Source organism: Ammospiza nelsoni, chromosome 5, assembly GCF_027579445.1.
Source record: "Ammospiza nelsoni isolate bAmmNel1 chromosome 5, bAmmNel1.pri, whole genome shotgun sequence".
NCBI classification, from domain to species: Eukaryota; Metazoa; Chordata; class Aves; order Passeriformes; family Passerellidae; genus Ammospiza; species Ammospiza nelsoni.
This window is the reverse complement of record NC_080637.1, coordinates 39,030,268-39,057,568: the sequence shown is the minus strand read 5'-3', so window position 1 is coordinate 39,057,568 and position 27,301 is coordinate 39,030,268. Positions and strand designations below refer to the sequence as shown.

The 27,301-nt window shown below is 41.8% G+C and overlaps 1 protein-coding gene across 6 annotated transcripts in view; it reads left to right on the top strand.

Moving 5' to 3' along the window:
* The first annotated feature begins 11,761 nt into the window (after window positions 1-11,761).
* Window positions 11,762-27,301, top strand: part of PPP1R12A (protein phosphatase 1 regulatory subunit 12A) — a 113,517-nt gene continuing 97,977 nt past the window's right edge. For 4 of the 6 annotated variants that reach the window (XM_059471537.1, XM_059471540.1, XM_059471541.1 and 1 more), the window contains exon 1: window positions 11,763-12,090. In XM_059471537.1, coding sequence (XP_059327520.1) covers window positions 11,854-12,090 — 237 coding nt within the window. In that variant the 5' untranslated portion in view covers window positions 11,763-11,853. Of the gene's footprint in view, window positions 12,091-27,301 lie in introns of all 6 variants that reach the window. The other 2 variants (XM_059471538.1, XM_059471536.1) reach the window with 2 other exon arrangements.

The following is a 27,301-nucleotide window of genomic DNA, read 5'->3' as shown; positions in this document are numbered from 1 at the left end:
TATATGCCCAATTCCAGTTTATTACATCTTTTCATCCCCTTAAAAATTAAGGTTCCTGCATATATTGAAGTAGAGGCCTTCATAAGTAAATGCTTACTTAATTAGTGTACATGTAAGCATATGCATACCTACTAGGCCTTAGAGGTTTCAATGGGACCATTACATGATTGCACCTCATTATATTGATTAATATGGTGTGAAAACAAATGTTCCACAGATTTCTTTACAGTCCTTCTCTAACTTCACTAAAGTTAATTAATGCATTCCCTTCCAGGTACGACCATGCAATGACTAGCCAAGGAAGATGACTTTTGCCTCACACAGCCAGCCATTGGGTGCCATGCCCTTGGGAAGTGGACCCAGCTCCCAAAACACGTGTTACAGCCAGCAGACAGAAGTCATTAGCTGTTGGCAGATAGGGTGTATACAGAAGATGTGAGAACAAGCACAGTGGCTTGAACTCTGTTCTCTGCCTTGCCTTGGGGTCTTGGTTACTGTCTTTGGCTTCACTGCTCAGGATCCTGCTGGCATTAACCACCTGTTCATTTGTAACTTTGTCCCAAGCCATCTGTCCTTGCTGTTGCTCTGTCTGCTCCTTCTCCTGGACTCACCTCATGAATTACACTCCCTGGTTTTCTGGCTCCATCTGAAGTTCAGCTATGCTCTTGTCAAAGTGAATGCAAGCTTCCTGGTGCTAAACCCTAGACCCATAGGCCTACCTTACTCTGTTAGGCTAATGAGCCTTATATGTCTCTGGTTCTTGATTTCAGATTCCCTTGATTATATCACCCAGCTCCTGCCTCCACCCAGACTCAAACCCCAGGGCTTCACTGTGAGTCTCCTAACTCCCATGTCCCGTCATAACAGTCTTCACAGACAGGTGCAGGCAGACAGACAGCAGCTTGTTTTGCTGGTGCTCCAAGCTGGGCAGAAACGAGCCAGCTTTGGTCTCAAAGCTGTGCTCCTACATTACCTGAAGGGGAGAGCTCTTTTATAACCAGACAAGATATGCAGCAGTTTGAAACACAAACTGTATCCACCTCTGTCTATACTTGCTCACTTGGACATACTGTGCAAACCTGTACTAACTTTTAGGGTAGAGATTAAATTTAGATATCAAGTAGAGACACACTGTTCACATGTCTCAAATGTTTGCCCAGATGTTGAGCAGCATCCTCTGCGCCACACAGCTAGACAGAAATTTACTGTGCGTGTTGGAGAGGACCAAGGTGGGAAAATTTCTACTTAACTTTCTTAAAACTGGTTATAGTTTATCTGTGAATATTATCTATGTTGACCACACCATTCAGGTGAAGCATAGCAATTGCATTTTGTTAATTTGGGTATCAAGCCAATTCTAGTCTGAAGCACACTCTGAATGTGGTCGGTTGACCTTGGCTAGACACTAAGTTTGTCTATCATTCTCCCTTCTCAGCTGGACACAGGAGAGAAAATAAGATGGAAAATGACTCAGGGGTTGAGATAAGGCAGTTTACTAAAGCAAAAGTGAAACTTTGCGTGTGTGCAAGCAAGAGGAAAAAAAAAATTTTATTCTCTACTTCCCATTGGCAAGTGATGTACCGGGAAGCAGGGCGTTGGCATGCATAGTGGTTTCTCCAAAAGGTAAATGTTGTAAGTAATGAATGCTTTTCTCTTCCTCCTTCTTATTACCCTAGCTTTTATATCTGAGCTGACATCGTGTGGTACAGAAGGTCCCTTTGATCAATTTAGCTCAGCTGGCCTTGCTGTGTCCCCTCCCAGCCTCTTGGCCACCCCAGCCTACTGACGGAGGGCAGTGCTAGAGAAAGCAATGCTGATGCTGTGCCAGCACTGCTCAGCAGCAGCCAGAGCAGTGGGGTGTTATCAAGACCTTTCTAGCTGCCAATGCAAAGCTCAGCACTGTGAGGGTGCTATGGGAAAATGAACTCCATCTCAGCCAGACCCAATACAGTGAATTAGGTGTCTCTGTTTCAGTAGTGTTAGTCTAGACTTCCTCAAAATCTGTATTTCTATAAGTGCAACACAAATCTCATTTCCCCAGTACTAGAATTTGAAGTTTAGGCCTTTATCCAGGGTAGTTACAGTAAGTTTACACCAGCTGATGATTTCATGCCATGTATTTTCCACACCAGCAGGTGAAGGATCAAGAGATACAGAAGATGCCAACGAAATGTGCTTGAGCTACTGTAAAGCTAACTAGTTTGGCTACCAGTAGTAATATAAGCAGAGTTCAAGTGTAAACTAAGTTAGGCTAGATTTAATTTAGACAACTGAAATTTTGTAACTTAAACTGAGTTCTGTGCTTGCAAAACTTGTACCCAACCCAGGCAGCACAAACCTAACAAAGCCACTGTACACTGGAATCATTAAAACAAATATTGAATCTAAAGGCTGCCTATTTTATGGCAGCTTTAAAAGCAAATGAAGCATTTATTAACTTCTAAATTGTTTTTAATACCTGAGTACCTCAATGGATCTGCTCATTAAAACTGTAAGATGTGAACAAGGGCACAGTGGCAGGATCTGGCCATAAATGCTTTCAGACATGTGACAGAGACAGAGTTTTTTGTGCTTTTGTTTCTAGGTAACTGCCTGGTTTTGTTTAACTATGTTTTGATTACGGTATGGACTTCATTAAACACTGTATGGGCAAATGGCATGCTTTATATTATATTTAGCTTTATCTCTCTACTCATGAGGACTGTGTGGGGTAATTGCTTCTTTGAGGGCTGATCCTCATCCCTTTATTAAAGTGTGAATCTGTGGGAACATTATATAACAGGGGAATGAGATTCCAGCTCTGCTATAATATGTTTAACCTGAATAAATAGTCAGGCTGGAAATTGTCTGTGTGTTGTATAACCCCTCCATAAATTAACGCTTAATTAAATTACAGATTTTGGAACTTATACTGGAAATCATTTGCTTGCATAAGAAACTCCTGTTGGATTCAGTGGGATATTATTGGGACCTAATACAAAGTCACTAAAACAAGTAGGAGTTTCTAAACTGAGTCTTAACTGCTTTAAGTGAAAACAAATTAATACATCTAGACATTCTCAAGACAGAGCAAGTGTCTAATGTAACTTGTATGTATTACCTACACAATTATTATACTTCTAGAGGAAACAGTCATTAAAGCTACTGCACAGATTTGAGGTATAAAACAATACAAGATATATTTTCCTTTGTGCTGCTGCAGAGGAGTGTGAGTGTTATACAATGGTGATTGTATGCAGGATGGAGTTGCAGGATATTTCTAATTTTTGTGGGGAAAGTGAATGGCATCTCTTTGAAAGTAAGAATCTTTGGAAGTATGCAATGCACAAAAGCAGTGACATAAATTTTGAATTTTAATTATGGATTCAGTTTTTACGAAAAGAAGACAAAGTAGTTGTGCTTAAGCCATTATTTTTTTACACTATTTGCTTTTCTGTAGCAGTTAGACCTTTTTATAATCTTATCTAAATGCAAGGGTTGAGGGAGTAGGACCAGATCCTTCTCCTTTTGAAGTAATTGTTTGCCATTTATTTTACTGGGAGTACCACAGGGATTTTATAAAGAGTGTAAGATCAAATATTATGTACAAATTAAAAATTATGCAAACTCTGCCTTTTTTTAATATGGGAGCCCACAGAATTGTGACACAGACATTTAGAACAGAAATCACTTTTGTGTTAGTGCAGGAATGTTTGGGTTTTTTCAGAGCACTCTTACCTCAATCAAAATTCCCACTGCAAAAGAAGATGCAGCATTGGGTGCTGTATCTCTAGTACACTATTATATCTTTACTAAGGCTTTAATTTAAATATTTTAGATCTTAAATAGTGAACAGTGGGAGTGGAAAGATTCTAATTAATGTGATAAAAATTCTTTATTCAGTTTCTGAGTTTCAAATACAAACTTAGGTCAGAAATGTAAAATTAAGAATTTTAAATATTTATCCCATGTAAAATCAAGATTCAGGTGCACAGCCAGGAATGTTACAAGATCCTATTATTTATGCTGCTTATCAGCCCACAGTCCTAAATTAGCTATCAAAATGTTAATAACAAAAATAATTAAAACAATTACATTTTAAAATTTTATCTTCCAACTACAATTGTGTACACAAGTAGTTAATTTTACTGTTAATGATCTAGTTGAAATAAGGTAACTTTTTTATCTATCTATCTATCTATCTATCTATCATCTATCTATCTATCTATCTATCCACCAATCTGTCTTAAAATGAGTGTAATGTAAAACTTTTCTAGGACCAGCCTTTACTTTCTTGAGCCAGAGGGAGAAAGCAATGAAATGCACATAACTAAAAATCAAGGAATGCTTAATAAAACCAAGCCAAGTGTCTGATCTCAGCAAAATCAGTGCTTTAGATCTCAGTTAGAGCTTGAAGTAAAAGCACACACTAAGTGTTTCAGTCACAAAGAAGTATATGGTATATACACTATACCTGTGTAATAGGTACACTGTCCCAGTGCTGTAACAGGGAAGTGATCACAACGCAAACACACCTGGGAGGAAGAGGCAGGTGAGCATGGGAGATGAAGAACAGCACAGCCTGGCTGTGCTGGGGGATGTTTCTGCTGGGGTCCTGGCTCACTTCATGCCACCATCGCTGTACACTCAGGACTAAGTGTCTGCTAAGTGTGTGTCCCCTCATGACTGTCAGTTTTTAAAATTAAAAGACTGCCAAGAATGAGAAAGCTGTTCTTATAATTTAACATGAAAATGATCTTGCCCTGCACTCACTGCCATGTTTGCACAGAATCCTTCTTTCTGGCTGCTACATGGAAGGAAAGAGAAAGTCACATGAAACAGGTACATTACCTCCACAGAGAAGACAAAGACTATGCTCACTTGCCTTACTCAAGTTAGTGCATTTATTTTCCACATTCCAGAATCCAGGTCCAAAGGACACCAAACCATTAAATAAATGTTTCCATACGTGCAAAAATAATGGTTTAATGGTCACAGCTAAAACTACAGGTGAGATTTCTTGTGATGGTTGAGCCCACATAATGTATTCCTGCTTCTGAGAGGAGTCATTCTGTCCTTCCTCAGGCCTGGTCACATACTCACAAGTCTATCTAGCCTCCTGTCACCCTTTGATGCATTTGTTCTGTTTGCTAGAGCAGCAGAAAACTAGCTGAGCCAAGAAGTAAATAGTCTGTTAGTGTAGCCAACTCATTCAGGTGCCAAATGAACACCAAAGCCTGGGAAACAATTGGGAAGGGCATCTGTGCATCCAGAGGTAGGGAATGGGCAGTACAAAAAAAAGACACACTTTTGTGTGTCAGAAACCTGCCTGAATATCTTCATTATCTAGTGAAACTTAGCCTAGGTCTCCAAGAAAATGCTGGATGACATGTCTTTCTCTCAGGCAAAGAGAAGGCTGAGTCATATATCCAAATTATTTAGGGAAATAAAAAAAAAAAAAAAGGCTAAAATCTAGAGGTTACAGCCTTTTCCTCATCTTACACTAAGTGGCTAAATAATGCTTTGGTGAAAAGAAGATGGTTTTGAGTTACACAAGCATCTGCTAAAAGGAAAATTAATTTTACAGGTCCCTTCTCAAGTGTTTTGAGTTACTGTGATGAATGGGTTGCAGGCCAGCACGCCACTACTGGAATGGTTAGGAAATGTAATTTCATCAGATGGGGGTTGAAAGTCACAAACCTAGAAGCCATTTAAAAAGATCTTAAAGCATACATCTCTGCATTCATGATATAGATGTTAAAGTTTCTAGAATACCTTAGTGTTACATTAGCAGCTGTTGTATTTTGCCTCAGATTATTGTCTCAGTTAAGTAACTCTTCTTTTGAACTTACAAGATGAAGCAATTCAATTTCTTAACGGCCTTGCGCTAAGGAAAAATAGGAGGCCACCAAAGAAGTCACTTGATGGTTTGGGATGAAGTCTGATCAGTTGAGCTGTAGTGTGAGAAGTTACCTACAAAAGTAGATTTCCATGGCAAACAAAGGGCTTGTAACAAATATGGGGGAGAGAAAACCAGTAGAAATGTTTATTAGGACAATGAACTGCTAGAAGAAGTGATTTCTGAGCAAGGAAACTGCTTTCAGTTGATTGTTTCTGTTGTATTCAGAGCCACGGGTCTTTCTGAATATTCTTATAAATATGCATTGCTACACACTAACAGCCAGTCCTCTTTCTTTAAAAAATCCTATTTTAGTGGCTGTCTGAATAGACCAAAGGATGACATTATTTTTGCAGTGATATAGGTGTGTCACTTCTGTTAGTACGTGGCTACGACTAATCATGATGTGAGTGCACAGTTATGCCACATGCTGTAGGCACCCTGAGCAGCAAGGCATACTCCTAGGAGCCCAAAATCCAAGCCAAGCCAATTGCTCAGCCACATATAGATTTCAGTATTTTTAATTTAGAGAAATAACACATTCATACACCAAAACAAATATTTAAAAGGAAATTCATATACCTTCTGGTAGCAGAAAGGCAGAAATGTCTAGGATGTCACTAACCCTTGAGTGCATGTACATTTGCATTGCGAGTGAGAAGCTAGAATAGGATGTCTTTCCTTTCTATTTGTCCAAAACATTCTCCTGCAGTCCTGGAAGTATGTTTCCCAGCTGTGATATGTTCAGAATGCAGTTCACAGGGAACAACTTGAATGCATTTCAGAGGGATAGGTCATTCCATTCCCCCTCAGTATTTGAATTGTATGTTTCAGCTGCATGCTCCTTGACTCAAGCCACACACAAGTGGGAAAGAAACACTTCACCTTCAGAAAGGTGAACAGGGGTTCATAAAAGCTACTATAAGGTTATGTGGCCTTTAAGACAGCAAAATAAATCAAAGATAGTTGTTTTCAATATCAAGAGGACAAAATGGACAACGGTCACAGCAGTGTCAAACACTGTGTCTGCATCCATACATTTGTATAGATTGGATAGAAACAGAGCATCTATATTTCTGTTACACAATGTATGGCTCAGTTCTTTTTTTTCATGACATGACTAGACAAAACTTAAATTTAATTGAAAGTAAGAATGATTTTATAAAGTCAAACTTATAAATAAGTATATTTTCCTATTTTTAAAGGACATGGTGTTACTTTTTACTAGCCAAGAGAACTATTTTTAGCTTAATCCATGTACTGTTGAGATTGTCCATAGAACAAATGCTAGTTTAACAGATGGGTACAGATAAAAATATGTGAAAGCATCTCTATGTGAATCAAGTTTAAATGTTAGCTTGCATTGCCATTCAGGAATACAGAGACACCAATCTGTGTAAAGCTCATGGAAGATGCTGGGAGAATAAACCCCTGCAAATCCAATTCAGAACTGCATAGTTTATAAATCTATGCTCTGGTTGCTATGGTAGTTTTAGTTTTGGTTTTGGTGACTCAGGATTATGCAGCAACAAAAAGTAACCCACCTTGAAATGTGAGGTTTCTGTATAAGAATCTTACTCAGAACTGACTAAGACCCAGAAGTCTAATTCTTATGTAGTTTACTTGAAAATTTTGATAGCAATTTGTGCATAGTCCTCTTACCTCTTTTTTTCTGGATGAGGATTGTACCAGAGATTTCACTGTTATGTGTGTAGGTGTGTCACACAATTAGGGTAGAGAATGCACCAGATTTAAAGACAGAAATGACTATGACTATCAAGTAAAGCAATGAAAGAAATGCCTTATTCTTATGATAGGTATGTCTGTCATGGTGTTTTCATGTGAAAAGGTATTTTTATATTTTGTTATCCCTTCTCTCATTTTACCATCCAGAATTCTTTATAACAATCTCTTAAATTTATTAGAAAATTTTGTGTCAATATATATATATGCAATATTTTATTGCAATATGCAATAAAAAAACTACCCTTTTTTCCCAGAGCTGGAATTAATGGCATTAACTTTGATATATTCGTTTTCCTTCAATGGGGAGAGAAAAATGTTAAGACAAAATTTTTAGAAGCCTCACTGTGTGTAATGCTGTTCAAAATGAGAGACAAATCAGCAATTAACCAGTTGGAGGTCAGAACAAAATTCTACATCCCAAAAGATGATGATTTTGGGTAGTGCAAAAGCTTCATCTGAGAACATCTGTTGTCTAGGATGAAATAGCTTTGAATAACGGTTGTTATGCTTTTAAGAAAAGATAGAAAACCAGAAAGCACACTGATAGTAATCTCATTGCTAAATCATTGTATTGATCACTTGAAGCCTGTTGTTAAATTAACTGGAAATATGTACACACATAGATGCTATCTCTGTAAAATGTTTACATCATTACCTCTACAGAAAAGTAGCCCTACTGAATTCAGTGCTAATATTTGTATGTGGAAAATTACATACTTAATCACCTTTAGTGTTGTGTATATACATGCAAACAAGGGATTTAACACCACACCTAGTGTGTTGAGTAGTCTGGTAGGAATACATCAAAAAAGCCTGATAAAACTAGGTCTAACTTAGTATGTTCTTAAGTTGCACATATAACGTAGCTCACATGGTTAAGTGTCTCTTGCTAGCATGCTGTGATCATTGTACACACACATGCACACTTATGCAGTTATCTGATTCACTCTTGTGACTCTTGCAGTACTGACTCTTTCAGAATTAATTTGATACTCACTTTTAATATGGTCTTCAAAGACAGCTTTAATACATGTTTGCTCTAACCCTCTGCACAAATGAATTTAACACTCCATGCTTAGATAATGGGAAAACAATTTCATATTTCTACCAAAATTATTATTGGTATTTACAGATGTTTATCTCAATTAGTATGGAATTAGAAGCTGTAGCCTGTCTCATCTTCTCTCAGCTACACTGAATTTACAATGAAATGGAATGACGTTAGACACGGGGTAGAATGGCATAACAATGGGGTAAAGAATATGGCCCAACATGCCTTTGCTAATGAAATTACAAACATTTATGGGAGATTTGAGATAGGAAAAAATTAGAAATTAAAAATATTATTATAAGTAGTATTATTATTCCTGTCTTGAAGAGTGAACACTTGCAGAGATTAACTAGTTTACATGAATGACAGCTCTACTTTTTGCTTAAGGAAGACCATATGCTTTCCTAGATTTAAGTGCTACATATAATTTCCAGCAGAGCACACAACTACCTCCAAAAGACATTTATATTCAATGTATATGGAATATGTGAGTTTCAGCTGACTGTACAAATGAATTATATCTTGCCTGTAGTGTCTGCAAAACCCTTCAAACATATCATAACTCCCAACCATGAGGTGCAATCCAAAAAATTAAAAATTCAAGGAAAATAATGTCAAGAATGTGGAACATACAAATAGCTGCAGTGCATGGAAAAATATTTGCTGAAGTTCTCTGAAAAGCTGGAGCTGAATCAGTGCAAAAACTTTCCTGGAAAGAAGAATAAAAGGAAAGTATGAGATCTGGTTTTTAAAACCAAACTAACTGCATGATATTTTAGAACAAAACTGAGCTGTAGAAACTCTGCATTTCACTAACAAGCCAAGAAGAGCAAGTTGGAGTTAAAAGAGGATCCATGACCAGAAAGAAAAAGCTGAGCTGGAAAATGGAAATCAAGGAGTGGGGACTGGAACTAATGAAAACTTAGAAACCTGCTCCATGACATTGAAATTCCTGAGAGAGTGCATTTTGAACATGTGCCTATCAATTTGTCTAGAATTACTTTGTTGCTAATAAAGCACTCTATTTACATATTGTGTGCTGAAATCAAGCATTCTTCAGATATGAGGATTCTTAAAGAGTCAAATTTTCAGACAGCCAGCTGAGAGAGCAGCAGCATGATGGGGAGGTGACTTGTAAAATATCTGAGACATTTGGGGCAGGGGAATGCAGCTTTTAACTTGCATTACCTTTTTCCAGGTTATAGTTTCCAAGTTCTTAGGAAATGGCTCTGGGTTGAGTCTGTCCCCAGGGACTTTGCCCACAAGGACAAGACCACAGCAGGAGGCTGGAACCTGCACAAATTCCCTCCTTAGACATGAGTCGGGTGCTGCAGCCAAGCTGCCAGCCATGCTGTCCATGCCATGCTGATGGTACCAGTGCAATGCCAAAGCACAGCTAAACCACTCGTGGCAGTAATAAACAAAGACTGGCTTTGAGCTGTGCTTTGCAGCCAGCCACATTTTCAAACCCAGGAATGTAACATGTACCCCTGGATAATCACACAGGCTGCCAACGGGAAGGTATAAATTAGGTGCCAGGTAATCTTTCATCCACCTACTTAGACTGCAATTCTTTCTCTGGCAAATCTTTCATCTTGACTACCAGATGTTGTCTTTTGTTCTCAATCACGTTACGCCTGCAAACTGTCAGTGCATGTATCCCATGCACTGCTGTATGAGTAAGTCTGATGGATATTATGCAAATATCTCCAGATGAAAATCTGTTCTGAAAGACATTAAGAACAGCACGTTGCTGCAGGTACCTTGCAACTACTACTTCTTGTGAAATGTCAGACATCTTTATCAATATCAATGGAAATAAGAGCCTGAGCCGGCTGCACGACTGCCCACCATAAAACGGAGAGATTGAGAGATTGCAATTAGAAAAGCACAAATCATGCAAAATTTGAAGTGTATGAGGTTTGGTGATCCTCTCAAACTATACTTTGTTCCCTATAATTAGTTGAAAATAAAACTTATTTTCCAGTAGATTCAAAACCACATTTTATCCCCAGAGATTATTCCATTTAAAGCAAAATACATATTGCTTTTAGCTAAAGAAAACAGGCTGTGCATAGAAAAAACTTTATTATCTGTTATAGCTTGGTTACTAGAAGTTGCAACTCTGAACAAAAACATTTTAGTCTTCGTATCTTCAAATGCTGCGTGGTTTGTAACTATTTGTTTTCTCCCAAGAGAAAGGATGGCTGTGCTACCCCCCGGGTTTTGACATCATGGAAGTGAACCGTAAGTGAAACGGACAATAAGCACAGGGCTTTGTCCATTGCCATGTAGAATGACAGAATCATGGAATATTATGGAGTTGGAATGGATCTTAAAAATCATCTAATCCCAATCCCCTGCCATGGGCAGTGACACCTCTCTAGACCAGGCTGGTCAAGGCCTTACCCCAACTGGCTTTGATCACTGCCAGGGCTGGGGCATCCACAACCTCCCTGGGCAGCCTGTTTCAGTGCCTCATCACAATAAAGAATTTTTTGCAAAAATATCTAGTGTAATTTGTACCCATTACTCCTTGTTCAATCACTACAGTTCCTGACAAGGAGTCCCTCTCCAGCTTCCCTGGGGCCTCCTGAAGTGTAGAAGCAAATGGTAGTTGGTGACTTCGTACATCAAGCTGGTCTGAGGTGGTCCTGTCTAACCTCCCAAAACAAAGGACCCTCAAGCAGGTTGCTCCATTTATTTCCTCTTTTCCAGTCAAGTGGCTGCATGTTGGCGACCGCAGGCGGAAACACCGACCTCGCCGCAGGTGACAGAAGTCGCAGGTGGGAACGGGCAGCGCGTTCGGCGAAGGGGACAGGAGGCGGGGCTGCACTCCCACCCCCACTGCCCCCTCCCAACTCCCATTCCCCCCTCACAACGCCCCCTCTCAAATCCCAACTCCCACTCTCCCCTCACAACTCCCATTCCCCCCTCCCAACTCCCACTCCCCGGCCCGCCCGGCCCGGCCCGGCCCGGCCCCGCCCCGCTGCCCGCCCCCCGGCAATCTCGCGGGATTATGCTAATGAGCTGCCACCGCCCCGCCTCTCCGCTCCCCGCCCGCCCCGCGCCCTCCCTGGGCGGTGAGCGCGCGCGGCCGCGGTGCGCTGTGGGATAGTGGCGGTATAAAGTGTACGCTCGGCGCGGCCGTGGCTGAGGGGGCCGGCGCGAGCGGGGTATGAAGATGGCGGACGCCAAGCAGAAGCGGAACGAGCAGCTGAAGCGTTGGATCGGCTCCGAGACCGACCTGGAGCCGCCCGTAGTCAAGCGCAAGAAGACCAAGGTGAAGTTCGACGACGGTGCCGTCTTCTTGGCCGCCTGTTCCAGCGGAGACACCGAGGAGGTGCTGCGATTGCTGGAGCGGGGCGCCGACATCAACTACGCCAATGTGGACGGGCTCACCGCTCTCCACCAGGTCGGTGCTGGGCCGATCGAGGGACCCCTAGCCGGACTGGGGCGGAGGGGGGGGGACGAGGCCGCCCGAGTGCCCCCCCCAGAGGAGGAGGTGGAGGAGGAAGGGGCCGGAGGCGGCTGCGCTCCCTCCGCTGGGGGGTGTCGGGGCGGGGAGGTGGCGGCAGGGTCAGCCTGGGACCGGCCGGGGGCCGCGGGCCGAGTCCCGGGGCGGGGGGCTGCACCCCCTCCCCGCGGGCAGGGCGTCGGAAGGGGCGGATGGGCCTCTCCTGCGGCGGGAAGGAGGTGCCGCTGACCCTCTTTCGCTTTCCCCTTTTGGCAGCGCTTCCCTCGGAGGGCTGGGGGGAGCGGGCCCTGCCCCGTGTGGGCTGGGGGGGCCGGAGGCAGGTGCCCCCGGCGTGGGAGGGTGACCGCAGGTGAGGAGAGCGGGCCGCCCTCGGGGGGCGCTTCAGCCGCTGCCCCTTGCCCGGGATCCCGGTAGTAGTTCCGTGCTTCCCTCGGATTCCCGGTTCCGCAGTAGTTTAGCCGATTAAAGCCCGCTCCTGTGTGCGGGCGGCCGTGTTGAGAGAGGGATCATCTATTTCTCTCCGGTTTCTAGGGGAAACCAGTGTTTTCTTCAGTATATAGAAACGCGTATCAGGAAGGGGCTGCTTGTTTTCGTTACCGATGGCTCCCGCCGCAGTATGAAAGCTTAACTTCAAGGGGAGCGGGGATCTTATTTTTTTTTTCGTGCGTTGTAAAGTAGTGAAAAACCCAATCCATATTGCTTTGTTCTGGTGTGGGTATGTGGGACGGGAGTTGGTGCCGAGGGAGGTAACTTTCACTTGGGCCGGGGGGGGAATGGACGGGAAACTGGCTGTGAAGTTTCCTCAAAATGGATGCTTTGTGCATGTTGAACTTCATAGCAGTCTGATTGGAATCTCAAAACGTTAGCCAAATAAGGAAAGGCTGTGGCAATCCGGAGATAATGCGGGTTTGCCTGAATGGTTTTTTCTCTAGAAGGCCAAAAGCTTCCACACAATATTGGATTCACTGAATATCTGGAAAACAAAAAAATATCTCTGACAGGCTAACTTCTTGTTCTTAAGTTTAGAAGTTGTTCAGTAGTTTAAAAAAATATCTTAATGGTTTTGTGTTGTAGGTTAATCAAGTAGAAATCTTCCCAAAATGGTTATGTGAGGTGGTTTCTTACATTAAAAAAATGAGGTGGTGAATTTGTTTTCTTCATCCTGTATAGGTTTTTTAAGGATGTGAGGCTTTAGAAATTCATAAACTGCCTTGCAGAGCTGGATAGAATCCCCTTTTGAGCATGGGGTATAAAATTTTATGACTCTTAGCTCTGTTTGCTGTGTCTGAGTTGTCACTTGCTCCCCTGTATAGGGTGTTGGTTTACTTTCAGTTGTGAACCGAGCTGGAAGAATGAGTGTGTGTTGTGGTTGAGCTTGTCAGCGTGTTACTGCAGCACGGTTACCTGACTGCAGGCTAGCCTGTCACTTCGCTGCAAGCTTTTCTGTATTCATCCCCCTCTAATGAAGTTATGGTCGGGTCACGCTGCCAGGGAGCTCGGTGTGAGGAGCCATACCTTAACTGGTTAGATCCTTGGCTCTGCAAGTGCTGCGCTCCAGCCATTGGTAGGGGAGGATGACGCTTAGTTGAACTCTATTGTTAGAATGAGAGGTGGCGTTCTTGCCTTCTGATGTCCAGAAGGCATTTTCAAAATGTCTCTGATACTGTACACCAGAAAGCTCTCATCAGGGTAATTCTGAGCATATTCTCCCCCTTTTTGTACATTGTAGTCAGCTTTCAGTTTGGAAGGGCAAAGTCTAAAAGAACAGAGGTAAAGATTTACATCACTGCTAAAATTCTTGCTCACACTCCTCCTTCCCCCTCCCCTCCTTTAGTGATACCAAATGACCTTTTCTGATTTTATGATACTGGAAGTAAATAAGATCAGTTGGGAAGTTATAATCCTCTTGAGGCGGTACAGTAAGTGGAGGTTACCTGTTGCTATTAAAAAAGCCATAAAGCAGATCCATGCCTGTGACGACTCTGAAGGGTTTCACTTCATTATTAACACAAACTCATATTTTCTTCTAATATGCCATATAAAAGGTGCAAATCACACATGATGCAGTCTGTAGCATGAATTAATTTCATCAATTTTGGCTGCAGCATGAAAAAGCTGTATCTGTTCTCAAAGGAAGCTCTTCAAAACTTGTCATTCTTCCTGACACTTTTGACTGACTGATGGTAGTTGTGTTCAAGTCCATATTATTGTGTTTGAGATTGCCATGGAGTGCTGTTGCTGTGTGCTTCTTTGGTTTGTTGGGGTTTGTTCTGTGTTGTCTGTCAGATCCCATGTAGAAGACACTGCTCTTCAGAGAAATAAATTTATCTCAGCCAAGGTAAAATTACTGTAGGTTTTTGGGTTGTATCTTTTTTGTCCTCCATCAGTTTTTTCAGTTACTGACCAAATGCTTATGTCTGAAATAGCAATAGAATTAAATATTTAATGTAATATTTAGCCTTTTTTTCTGTTACATATGGCAGTTATAGGGAGAGACTTCAGCTTTTATTTTTCGCAGCACAGGTAGTTGGAAATGCTGAGGGGAAGTACCATCAATTCTGAAATTCTGGTGAACTTCAGATCTGGTCTCTAATGGAGGATCAAGCTTTGTTGCTGAGGCCATTAGCTAAGCTTTTTCTCTGAGTGGGGTAGAGTGCCATCCCCATCAGAGAGCTGCCTGTAGAATTGTTTCTGTTCATGCGTACGGGAAGGAAAACAATTACTTGACCTGGTAGCTGAGGGGAGGAAAGCAGGGAGGATATATATAGGTACTTGCTGCAGCCCTTGACAGTGCCAGTGAGCAGATTTTGTTTTATATCTGCACGTGCACGAGTGAGTGAACTTGGGTGCATCATATCTGAGGACAGATGAATTAAATTCTTTGGTATCTTACAGAAGAGGAAAAACTGTCATTAGGTTATGGTTATTATTCCTCTATGGAATTTTGAGTTCAAAGCTTGTTTTAAGAACTTTTTCTACACAAGTCCTCAGGCTAGGCCTTCAGCACAAAGGACAAAAGTGTTATGTACTGTTTTCCTATCTGAGATATATGTGCAGTGTAGGATATTGCAGCAGGATACTATGTTGTGCTGCATGATATGCATTATATACATATTGTGTGTGTGTATCTGTAAGACCAGAAAACTTCTAGATGAGAACTTTAAATTTACAATCAGATGTCAATGCCATTACTCCAGTGGAGGTGGGAGTTTTGAATGTTGCAGTCTCAGACAGCTGTTATGCAGAATGAACTCTAATTTGAAGTGCAGCTTTTTAATCTGCCTTAACAATGGAATGTAAGGGGAACTTGAGAAAAGAACGAAGCTCAAAGGTGAGCTGTGACCTTGCAAATTATTTGTGTCTCCAGAGTGGGGGGATAGAAGTGACATATTCCAAAATAATCTTGAGAAGAGGCTATATAATCTTTTCAATAAAACCTGATCTCGTCTTAGGCAGACATACTTTTTCAGAGTGGGATTCAGTTCTCTCGTCCCGAAAGCTTAACGCCTGTCATTCCTCAGAGTTTGGACTCTCTTCTGCTTTCCTTGGCTTTCATGGAAGAGAATTTAGTTCACTAGCTCTGACTGGAATTTATTGCTTAAATGGCTGAAAGTAGTTTGTCTAGAAGTTCCATAGAGCTTTGTACAGGAGAGTGAAGCCCACCCTTTCTGGACAGCACTACAGAAAGGCTGCATGCAGTGGGGAGGGAGCACGATGTGGCCGGTTTCCTGGAAGGCTGCATTTCCTGTGCACGTTGCTCCCCTGGGAATATCAGATGTGCAGTGTGCAGTACCTGCACACACCTCAGCACTGGCTGAGATTAGGCTGTGGTTAGGTGTCACAGTTTGTGCAGCCTGCTTTTTGGCTGCCCTTTTTCTCTGAGGCTGCTCAGACTAGGGGATGGCAACCTTGTTTTTGGCCTCGTTCTCTCTGGGTGAGGAAGGTGAGTGCTGTAGCCCAATTCCACCACACAGCATGGAAAGAGCATGTCCTGCTGTGCTGCTCTTACCTGTTCTGGGGAGGGCGCTGCTTTTGAGGTAAGATAAGGGGAATTGTCCTGGCTCTTTGTGCCTGGGGATCATTGTGTAACCCCAGGGGATGTTGTTGGTGAAGGGCCCAGCTCCTGTTGTCTTTTTTTTGTCTGTGACAACTACACTTTAATCAAACAAAGTTCCTCAAAGGCTATCTCTCTGTTTCAAATTGTGGCTTTTTGCAATTCTTTAGGTGCTCATTTGAATGTGAAGGTGAGACTGTTTTACCAACATTATAGTTACATACTAGTTTGCAGATAGAGCAGTATGTGGTAATAAATAGAAATTTTGATTTGCTGCCACTGTTGTAGGACTATGCTGTGTTTATCCCTGAATACTAATTAAGATTGTGTGTTTCACAGAATGTTTGCTTACCCTTTCTGAGTAAGGACAGTTATTGCTGTCATTGCCCGTGGGTTCTATGAGATTTATTTCCTAGATAAGAAGTACCTTCCTTTGCAGAGGTTTTTGCAACCGTTTATGTGAAAAATTCTGTCAGGGCTTTGGGTGGCATATTCTCAGTACCTGATATGGTAACAAGTGTGGATACCTTTGGCACCAGCTGTGTTCTTGTTACAGCACCCTTTCAAACTGCAGCCAGTGATGCAAAAGGAACATAAAATCTCCCAGCACTGGTCCCTTTGCCTTAGAATTTGATAGAGGGTGTTAGGGCTGCCCTGTGTTCCTTGTGATGAGTGGTAGCCCAGGTCATGTGTTTGAGCTGGGGCTGCAGCACATCAAGCTCTAAGAGCAAAGACCAGGTTGCCAGTCCTAAATATCTAGAGTGTTTGCATCATAGCAGCAGCACCCAAAATCCAAGGGTAAGGGAGGTATGGAAATAGCTCAAAGCTGTCCTAGTAACCTCCTGGCTATGACTTCTGCCATTACTGTTTCAGAGAATGAAAATACTGGTGTATATGGTAAACTTGTTAACTTTTCAAAACTGTTGAGTAGGAGGACTTCATTTCGTACTGAAAGGTTGGTGCTCAGTTACAAAACTGATGTTCAAGTCTCACTGTTTGGATAGGAACCAAGCTGCTAATCACCAAACCTCCTAATGCTCTCATGGTGGATGGTCTACCGCTGAGAATTTTGGGGTAATTTGTTCAGCTTGTTTTATTACTCTTTTATAGTGGCTTTTTTTTTTAATCTATGTTTTAAGATAAACAGAGAAAATGAGTCCAGAAATAAATGTAATGTTGACTTCACTCAGTGATCAGACTACAGAGGCATATTTGTTTAAATTCTCTTTTGTGATTGGTTCTTGTGTGGGCCACAGATCTTTCTGTAGTTACAGTAGCTAGGTTCAGATGGTACAGTAAGTACTTGTTAACTTCCTACTGATGTTGTCATCCAAGATTTTAAATTTTTTTTTTTTTACTCTTTGAAAGGGAGGCAAGAAGAGAGGAAAAAAGGTGTGATTTTTCCATAACATACTGTGAGTGTAATAGTGGATATTTAAATACTGTATTCAAAAAATTGTGTTCTCCTTGGTGTTTTATGAAAGAAATGAGTAACAATCTCTTTACCTTTTTAGGTTTATTGTTTCTGTCAAATATGAACCTGGGATTTCTATGTATTTTCATTGCTATGGATATTTCTTGTGCACAAACAGAATAACCCAAGTGAATTCTAGCATATAGAAATTACTTAAAGTATTTAAAGCTAGTTTTCATGTTAGTGTAACTGACAGGTTGCTTAAACTTGCTAGTCATGGAGGAAGAGTTCTGCATTCCAATGTAAGGATGAATTCTTCAGGTAGGAGTTTAGTATTTACTGAAGCTAATATTCAGGGACAATTTGGTCTCTAAATATGAATTTCACTGTAGCATTAATGCTGCTTTTACAGTACAGCTTTGTCTGTGGTTTTCTGTGTGTTCTAATATATTTTTGGTATTATTAGAACACTTTCTCATGATAGGTCATCAAAAAGCACCTTGTAAAAGTAGATGAGGTGTGCTTTTATATGTATGAATAAAATGGATATGAACACACTTGATTTAAGGCCTTTATGATTTTGACATTGTAGTAGCAAGAATGCTGTTTTACTAAATTATTGAATTTCAGTTGTTAGCTATATCTGAGGCTAGGAGACAGAAGCAGTCAGTATAAATCACTAGTAGATTTACCCCTCTGGAGGGATCTGTATTCCAGGCTTAACAATATGTGCTGTGTTGTAGTTGGAACAGATGGTTTGACAGGCTCTTGTGCAGTTCTTTACTTGTTTATCCCTTTGCTCATGCTCTCAGTTGCTCCCTTTCTCAAAGTTATTACTTAGGCTAGTAAGACACTTAGTGCAATCCTCTCAAAAACTGAGAGCCCAGCAAATTGGTTCTCTGTCAGTGTAATTGTGTTTCCTGAGGCTGCACTCACAGCATGTGGAATTGAGGAACATGGCCTGTCCTAGCACATACTGGTATTTTATCCAAGGATACGTCCAGATGGGTTAGACTTAGATCAATTAATATGCTCTGAACGCAGTGTGGAGGTAGTTTTGAAACTGTGGCATGAGTACATCACCTTTCTGGGATTCTTGAAGCCAAGAATCTGTAAATTATATTAAATACTGCTGTATAGTAGTGTAAATATAGATCATACCAGGTGAGATATGCAGCATGTGAGGGCATTTGCCTAACAAGTGCTTTGTCAATGCCCAAGAGTATATTTTTCTTCATTGATCTTGACAAGTGTAAAATGCAAACTGGAATGCAGCTGTAAGGCAGGGGAGCCGTCCCTAAGCTGGTCAGCCTCTGATGCTGCTGCCTGGGTGGAGACATTCCGAGCTCCTTTACTTTCCTATATGCATTCCTGAAATGACAGTCCATGGAAAGCACGGCGTACGGCGTAAGAGTAGCAGCATTCCTCAGCTGTTTCCAGTCACTTCAAGTCTGTGAGACAGAATACAAAAAGGCAAAAGATGATCGCAGTACTTGGTGGGGGGAAGCATTGTTGAAATTTTTTTTTCCAATGTATTGTTTTGTCAAGACCTGGTACCCAGGTCTTGTTTCAGTTATTGAGCACTGAATCAGCCACTGTGCTTATCCTGGAAACCGAATCTTTGCTGGCTCATTAACAAAACCAAAATTAGAGCAATATGATGAAGTCCTTGAACGAGACTGTTTCCCATTTATGCCTGAGTGGTGTTAGCACTTACCCCATTAACAATATATTTGTCAGGCTAATGGCTTCTAAAGGTCTGTTAAACAGAGAGAAGGGTGGAGTTGGCTTTAAGAAGAGGGTGAACCCTCTGAGAATCAAATGTAGCCGCATTTTGGGCCTACACATTTGGGCCTAGGTTTATCTTCAAGATCGCAAATAAATAGTTCCTATACTACTGTAGTTTCTGAATGCTTAAATTTGGTCTATAACTGGCACATGACCATTGATTCTGATACTAAATTATCTGTAAGCTATTGTTAGAAATGGTTGTAGCCCTAAAACATTCAAAAGGGCCATGTCTCTCACTGATTTTTTTTTAATTATTTTTAGTTCAGTCTGAAATATGCTTTGATTGATTTTCTCATGTTATGATTGTAGTTCAGGGCCTTGAGTTGGGACTGACACCTTGCTTTGGTGTGATCAGTTAGCCAGCCAGTGGTGATTATTAGACAAGTTTTAGTTCTGGGGTGATTATTTAGTTTTGGAATTTGTTTTACTGCCCTGATTGTGAAGCAAGAAGAGTAATGGGAATCATCTATATTGATCACTTCTTGAGTATTTGAGGTTTCTTGTACATCAGAGAATTACTTGCAAGTGTTAGCTTTGTGTTGTGGATCTGATAGGGTTTTCTTTTTTTTGTTCTTTCACTGAAGGACTGAGGTGAACGTTAACAGGAAACCTGTTTGTTAGTAATTCTAACAAATCTCCAATCTTATAGGATGAACTTACCTTACTAGTTTTTTTTAAAATTCACACTTGAAGCAAGTATTTATATTGGGCAAAATAATATCTTCATCTGGTAACCAAGGTGAACAATCTGACAGGCATGTACCCTGTATGTGTGTGGTCAGTGCTGCCTTCTGGAGCAGTTCACTTGGATGAAGCTTGCACTGAGGAGCTGCATTCCTCTGCCAAAGCTGGGATCCTTGTGGGCCCCTTTGGAAACTGGAATACCATCTCAGGCTTTGAAACTTTCAGTTTACAAATGTCCTAAAATTTGCTTTAGTGCTCTTGACTGAAAACCTACACTTTTCTTACTGAAGTGGAAAAGTTGTTATTTTAAGGCTGCAAAGCATGTTGTCCCAAGTTTTAACAAAAGTGTTGTTGCTTACAGTGTGTTTGCAAATAGATGCAATTATGCTTGAATAAGTAAGCTTAAGTGAATAGATTTATTTTGATAAAATTATTTTCTAAAATTGTATCTCCCCACCCCAGAGATGAAACAATCTGAAACTACTTGTGTTATTTCCTCAATCAATGTGAATTATAGCTACTTGTCCTGTATTCTAGAAAATGTAAGTAACCCTGCTTATTGTTGTTGCAGCATTAAGTTATTTTTTTATTTTTATCTGTATTTTTATGAAAAGTCAATGCTCTTTTACTTGTTTTTCTAGTCTCTTTCTTGGAGATGTTTTTAAACATGGTGCTTGAACCTTCTGAAACTTTGGGCAAAATGAATTACCTTAGGTTTTATCCAAAATGAAGACTGAAAATTGAGGTGCAAACGTTGTGTCTGCAGGCCAAATGTGCACTCCTCATAAGTAATAATCTCATTTTTATCCACTCATATAAAACAATGTCTCCAGAAAGCTTGCCAAACTTCACAATTTCCCACCACCTTTTATTCAGCTACTGTAGCAAATTGAATTAAGTCCTGTGTTTTTGAGGAGCCTGCACTTGATCTCCTCAGTAGAAAATAAGTTTAGTGCTTACCTCTGAAAGAAGAATTTTTGTGTAATGTCAGTTTCTTGGTTTCTGAGTGTAACAGAGCAGAGGGGGCGAGTTGTGCTAGCACTGGCACTGTCAGTGGGTTTTTGTTCATGAACCTCCCTGGACGTGGCTTTTGGTCACTCGTTGTCTGCTTCCTTGCAGACAGCCTGGCCTGCTAGCACCTGCTTGCTTGGCTCTCTGGGCCTGTGTGTGTACGTGTTTAATAGCGATAGTGAATGCTAATGCTGTATGTCACAGTGCTTATCAGGTATTTGTGCACTCGGGAAGAGAAACAGCTTTCCTGCATCCCTGCAGAGGAGTAACTTAACAGGTCTGGTGTCTCTTGTGCTTAGCACTTCTAATAGACTTATTCAGTATTGAAGGTGGACTGCGGCCGGATCTGTCAAATGTGACTCCTAAGAAAGCTCACGAAGTTACTGTAGAAACCAGTCTTATCTATAGCTCTAGGTAAATACAGCACTGGTGATTCAAAAGCTACCAGTTTTAAGGAAAATGGGGAGCAACTTGATGTGAATTATATATTATAAAGTGTTTTATTGCTTACTCTGGTGGGATCTGGGGGTGGGAGAGCTCTTTCTCAGTTGTTTTCTCAGCAATTGAGGAGGTTGCTGTACTCTAATATTGAGGAGGTTGCTGTACTCTGTAATAGTAAAAAACATGTCAATTGTATTATATTAAATAGCATTTTTAAGCTCAAGTAGCTGTTAAGATGTGACTGCTGGAGATGAGCACTATTAGAATTTTTTCTGCAAGAAGCCTAATTTTGTGAGAATCGCTGTAACTTTCTGGAGCCTAATCGTTAGTAGGTTCTATGGCACGAGGAACAGGGAAACAAGAGTTTTTCTGGATGTGTATGGAGCAGTTTCCAAGGGAAGATAACAGCTTCAGTTTGAATTACAAAGACTTTGCAAGAGCTAGGAAAGCCTACTTGTGATTATTAAGATGTCAGGCTTCAAAAGCTGTTGCTGCAGTTATGGTTTGGCATCCTTTTTTAGGCTAAGACACCTGCTGTGTTAGGTGCATATGCTGGATGAAAACATAAAACCAAGAAAGCTCTGGCATAGAGAAGCTTGCATTATAGTAGTCCTATTAAGAATACTTTTCCTTCAAGTTTGTTTTTAAGATTTTTGTTACGGCATCTTGCGTGTGTTGTGGATTTTTTTTTTTTCCAAAACACAATATATAAATAAAAGCACCACTGAAAGCTGAAGGCAGGCAAACTGTGGAGATTCAAATAAAAGACCAAATAGGACTTAAAAGTAACTTTCTGTTAAGAAACCTTGGCATCAGAGCCATATCCTCTTCAGTGACATCATTTATCATCAACTAAACAGAGATATGACTGCAGTGTTTGCTTTAAGAGCTGATATGTAATTTCTCCCTTTTGGGAGATCCTCCAAGGGCTTTGTATCTCAATAGTTTCTTACCTGCACATATTTTAACCAGTACTTTGTCTTTTCAGGACAAGCTCTCATGACAACATTTGAAAGATGTTGTTCTTTCATTTCTTGTAAGAGTTTGGGCCCTTTTGATTTTTTTTCTGTAATTATCTAATTTTATTTTATATTGCCAAGTTAAATGACTTAAATATGGGAGAATTTTTGTGGTGCTTTTTTCTCCTGTTCATTTTGCCTTGTCATTTTTCTCTGCTGATAATGTATTTGATAACATTCTTTGAATTCTGTTATTACTTGAAGGGTGCTTATGCAGAATTTAAACAATTGACAGCCTAAGTCAACTGATTGGACTGCTTCATTGCAGCTTAGCTGCAAATATTACTTGGGTTTTAAACTTAAGTCAGAATCCTCACTTTTTAAAACAAAAATGGCTTCAGCTGTTCTGCTGATGAACTCATAGTAGGCTGTAAAGCTGAGGAGTGTCACTTAACTAGGAGTGACATCACTAACTGTTTATCAATGCACTTCTGTACTTATCTTTTTGTAGCTGTGATTCGTGAGACCCATATTACTCCACGCAATTGCATAAGTTTCTCTTTTGAAGAAGTTCTGTGACCTAGATCAAAATGGGCATTGGGAAACTCAGGGTAAAAAACAATCTTCTGATCCTAAGATAGAACAGTGATGGAGATAGGAATTTTTTAAATCCAGGTAAATTGCCCCTCTTTCTCTTTTTATGTCCTCCTGTCTCCTTGGTCTACTCATGTTACAGAACCTGGATTTTTGACAATCAAATCCATCTGCCTTGTGGCTTTTATTAAATAAGAAGCATTGGTTGGTTATTGGTGCTTCTAGATTTATAAAAGCAGTCTCCAAATTCAGGTCTTGCTCTGTAGAGACCTTAACAAGGTGCTGGTGTTTACAGAAATCCAGTCTGGGCCCTGCTTTCATTTCTTTCTCCAAGAAAGGCTGATGATGGTTGGTTCCTTTAGTACTATCAGCATCCATTGAGACACATGATGTGTACATGTGTGCTTTTTCTCCTCCTTGTGAGGTTACCTAAGATGACTCTCCATACACCCAGACCAATGAGTGCACTATAAATTTCTCTCTCTGGAATGTTTTAACTTTGCTGAATTGCAGAATACATGGAATTGTTCCTGTAAAGCCAAATATGTAAATCAAGGGTTTCCATATACTTTGGCTTTTGTCAGCCTCAGAGTGTATATTGTGAAATGCTTCTGGCACTTCTGATGACTCTTGATTGACTGAGAATATTATGACTCTGTTAAGGTATTTATCTCCTTAATCCCAATTATTTTTCGTATAATCATAGAGTATTAAGGGTTGGAAAGGACCTTAAAGATTATCTAATCCCAGCCAAACCCGTGCCATGGGCAGTGACACCTCCTGCTAGATCAGGTTGGTCAAAGCCTTACTAGAACTGGCTTTGAACACAGTCAGGGCTGGGTCATCCACAACCTCCCTGGGTAGCCTGTTCCGGTGTCTCACTGCACTCACAGTAAAAAAATTTCTTTAAACATATAGTCTAAATTGCCCATCTTTCTATTTGTACCATTACTCCTATTTCTAGCACTACAGTTCCTGACACAAAGTCCTTTTCCAGCTTCCCAGTAAGCCCACTTCAGGTACTGGCAGGTTGCTGTAGGGCCTCCATGCAGCCTTTCCTTCTCTGGGCTTAACAGCCCTGATTCTTGCAGCCTGGTCTGCCAGGGACGTGCTCCAGACCTCTTACCAACTCTGTGGTTCTCCTCTGGGCTTGCTCCAACACTTCCATGCCCTTACCTTGAGAGCATCAAAACTGTACACGCCACTCCAGGTGGGGTCTCACAAGAGCAGAGGAGAGGGGGAGAATCTCCTCCCTTGACCTGCTGACCACACTCCTTTTGACACAGGGTATGGTTTGCCTTCTGGGCTGTGATCTCGTGCTGACAACTCATTCTGAGTTTTTCATCAAACATCGCCCCAGTTCCATTTCCACAGAGCTGCTCTCAGTCATCTCTCTGCCCAACCTGTAGGTGTGTCAGGGTGAAGTCCAGTTTTAGTAACGCTCTGGCTTTAGAAGTGGCATATGAGAATCTTTCTTAAAGTCTTAGGTTGAGATGCAGATAGTACATCCAGTTTAAGCACAGTGAGGTGGTGGGGGGTTCTGCAGTCTTCTTGCTTTCTGCATGTAGGACTTCAAGTTCTAGACAGTGCAGTGGTTTGAATTTTATCAATTGGTGTGTGGGAACTCAGCACATCATTCCTGATGTGCCAAGTCACCGAGACAACCCTTGGGGGGGCTCGGAAGTCCTGGAACGTTGCCAGAAGTGTTTGGTGGCTGGACTTTGATCCTGCACAGGACGCAACACCTGTATGAGGATGGGAGGATCACATGGGGATAAATGGTGAAGGAATAGGTTAATTATAGAGTGAAAACACAGGTTTTGGAATCTTGGTACAGGGAGGTTCTAGGAGACAAGATGGAGGAGTTAGGGCGTGTCCTGTCCTTCTTCTTCTTGTCATCCATCTTCGGTGGTGATGGTGGCGCTTTGAGATCGGTTCTTACTGAATGTGCACTTGTCAATAAGGGTGAAAGGTATTGGGGAGAAAAGGTAAATATCTTACACGTAGTTTTTGGTATAAAAATAAGCGGCCGCCCCGAGGGAGTCAGAGTGTGCTCATGACTGGCTTGCTGTGTGGATCTCTGTCGGGCCGGGAGAAAATATTGTAGATAAGAATTAATAAACAACACTGAAGAATTGAAAAACCTGAGGACTCCTTTCGTCCTTTGGAGCGCGGGCTGCCTCAAGGCCATCCAGAGCCTTACCAGGCCATTAGAACAGCCGAGACGGGACATTGGTGGAACCTGACTCTATGATAACAAATGCTTGGAAAGAAGTTATTAGTCATTGTAGTCAATATTGCAGGAATTTGTCAATTTCTTCGAGGATAAATATGATTCTCTCCTTGCCCAAAACACTGTATGCATACAAAAGCAATAGTGTTGCCAGTTTAGCAGAGAATGAGGAGTGAAGTTCTTCCTAATATATGATCACAACTAGGTTGGAATCAACTTGGTTGGAAAAGACCTTTGAGGTCCAGTCCAACCTATGACCTTAAGCCACCTTGTCAGCTAGACCATGGCACAAAGTGCCACATCCAGTTGTTTCTTAAACACCTCCAGAGACTGTGACTCCACCACCTCCCTGGGCAGCCCATTCCAATGCCCAGTGACCCTTTCTGTGAGCAATTTCTTCTTAATGTCCAACCTGAACCTCAGCTGGTGCAGCTTGAGTCTGTGTGCTCTTGTCCTGTAGCTCCTGTCTGGGAGAAGAGACCGACCCCCACCTGGCCACAGCCTCCTTTCAGGGGATGCAGAGAGTGGCTGGGTCTCCCCTGAGCCTTTTCTCCAGGCTGAACATCCCCAGCTCCTGCAGCTGCTCCTCCCTGGGCTGGTGTTCCTCACCCTTCACCAGCCTCACTGCCCTTCTCTGGACTCGCTCCAGCATCTCAACATCCCTCCTGAAATGAGGAGTCCAGCCCTGGGCACGGCACTCGAGGTGCAGCCTCACATGCAGAGTACCAGGGACAGTCACTGCCCTGGTCCTGCTGGCCACACTGTTCCTGACACAGGCCAGGGTGCCGTGGCCACCTGGGCACGCTGCTGGCTGCTGCTCAGCTGCTGTTAATCAGCACCCCCAGGTCCCCTCCTGCCTGGGCGCTGTCCAGCCACCCTGTCCCCAGCCTGCAGTGCCACCTGGGATTGTTGTGGCCAAAGTACAGGACACGGCACTTGGTCTTGCTGAACCTCGAATCATTGGATTCATTCCATGGATCCAGCCTGTCTGGGGCTTCTGCAGAGCCCTCCTACCCTCCAGCAGATCAACACACACCCCCAGCTTGGTGTTGTCTGTGAATTTCCTAATGGCAGACTCAATTCTCATCAGTAAAGATACCAAACAGGGCTGTGCCCAAAGCTGCTCATGGGGGATGCCACCAGGCACCATCCAGCAGCTGGGTGCAGCACCATTCACCACCACTCGCTGGGCCCAGCCATCCAGCCAGCTCTGACCCCAGTAAAGGGTGCCCTGTCCAAGCCATGGGCTGCCAGCTTTTCCAGGAGCGTGCTGTGGGAGATGGTGTAGCAGACAAGTAGCAGAGTGATGGGGTCTTCTGGAATAACTAGGGAAAGGTAATGTGTCTGCCCCGATCTCTGCAAGGGAGATGGAGGGAATGAAGGTAGCTTTTAATTTGCAAATTACACTGGGCACAGTGTCTAAACTGAAAAATACAGCAGGGCTGTAATGTACTGGCTGAGTGGACTGGTCTGTCATGATAAGAGACTCTTCCCTCTAGCCAGCAAGGGGTGAATTTTACAGTTGAGTCAGTGGTGTGGCTGCTTTGCTGTGTTGGATTTGAATGTGTACTCTGAGGCTTGTTTAATGTGAGACTTTTGACTTGCCTTCAAGTGTACCCCTTTGTCTCTGTCTCAGGTAATGTCCAGAAAAGCAAGAATCAAGAGGAAGTGCTGCATCTCATCAAAATAGTGCAAAAGATCCAATTGAACTGGTTATAGTAAAGGCTGTAGGACTTGCAGTATTGAGGAAAGCTTCCTGGAAACCTCTTGCTGGAGATGCTAGTTACAAGCAGCTGTGGTCAGAAAAAGTTGCATTTTTGCTACAGGAATAGCTGTTATTTATGGGCAAGTATCAAAAGGTTCTAGATTAGAGCAACCTCATAAGGGCTTTGTTTGTCTACTTAGCTTTAGAAGTATTGAGATCTCAGACTTTTGTATCTGTTTCACTTAAACAGGTTTTCATTTCT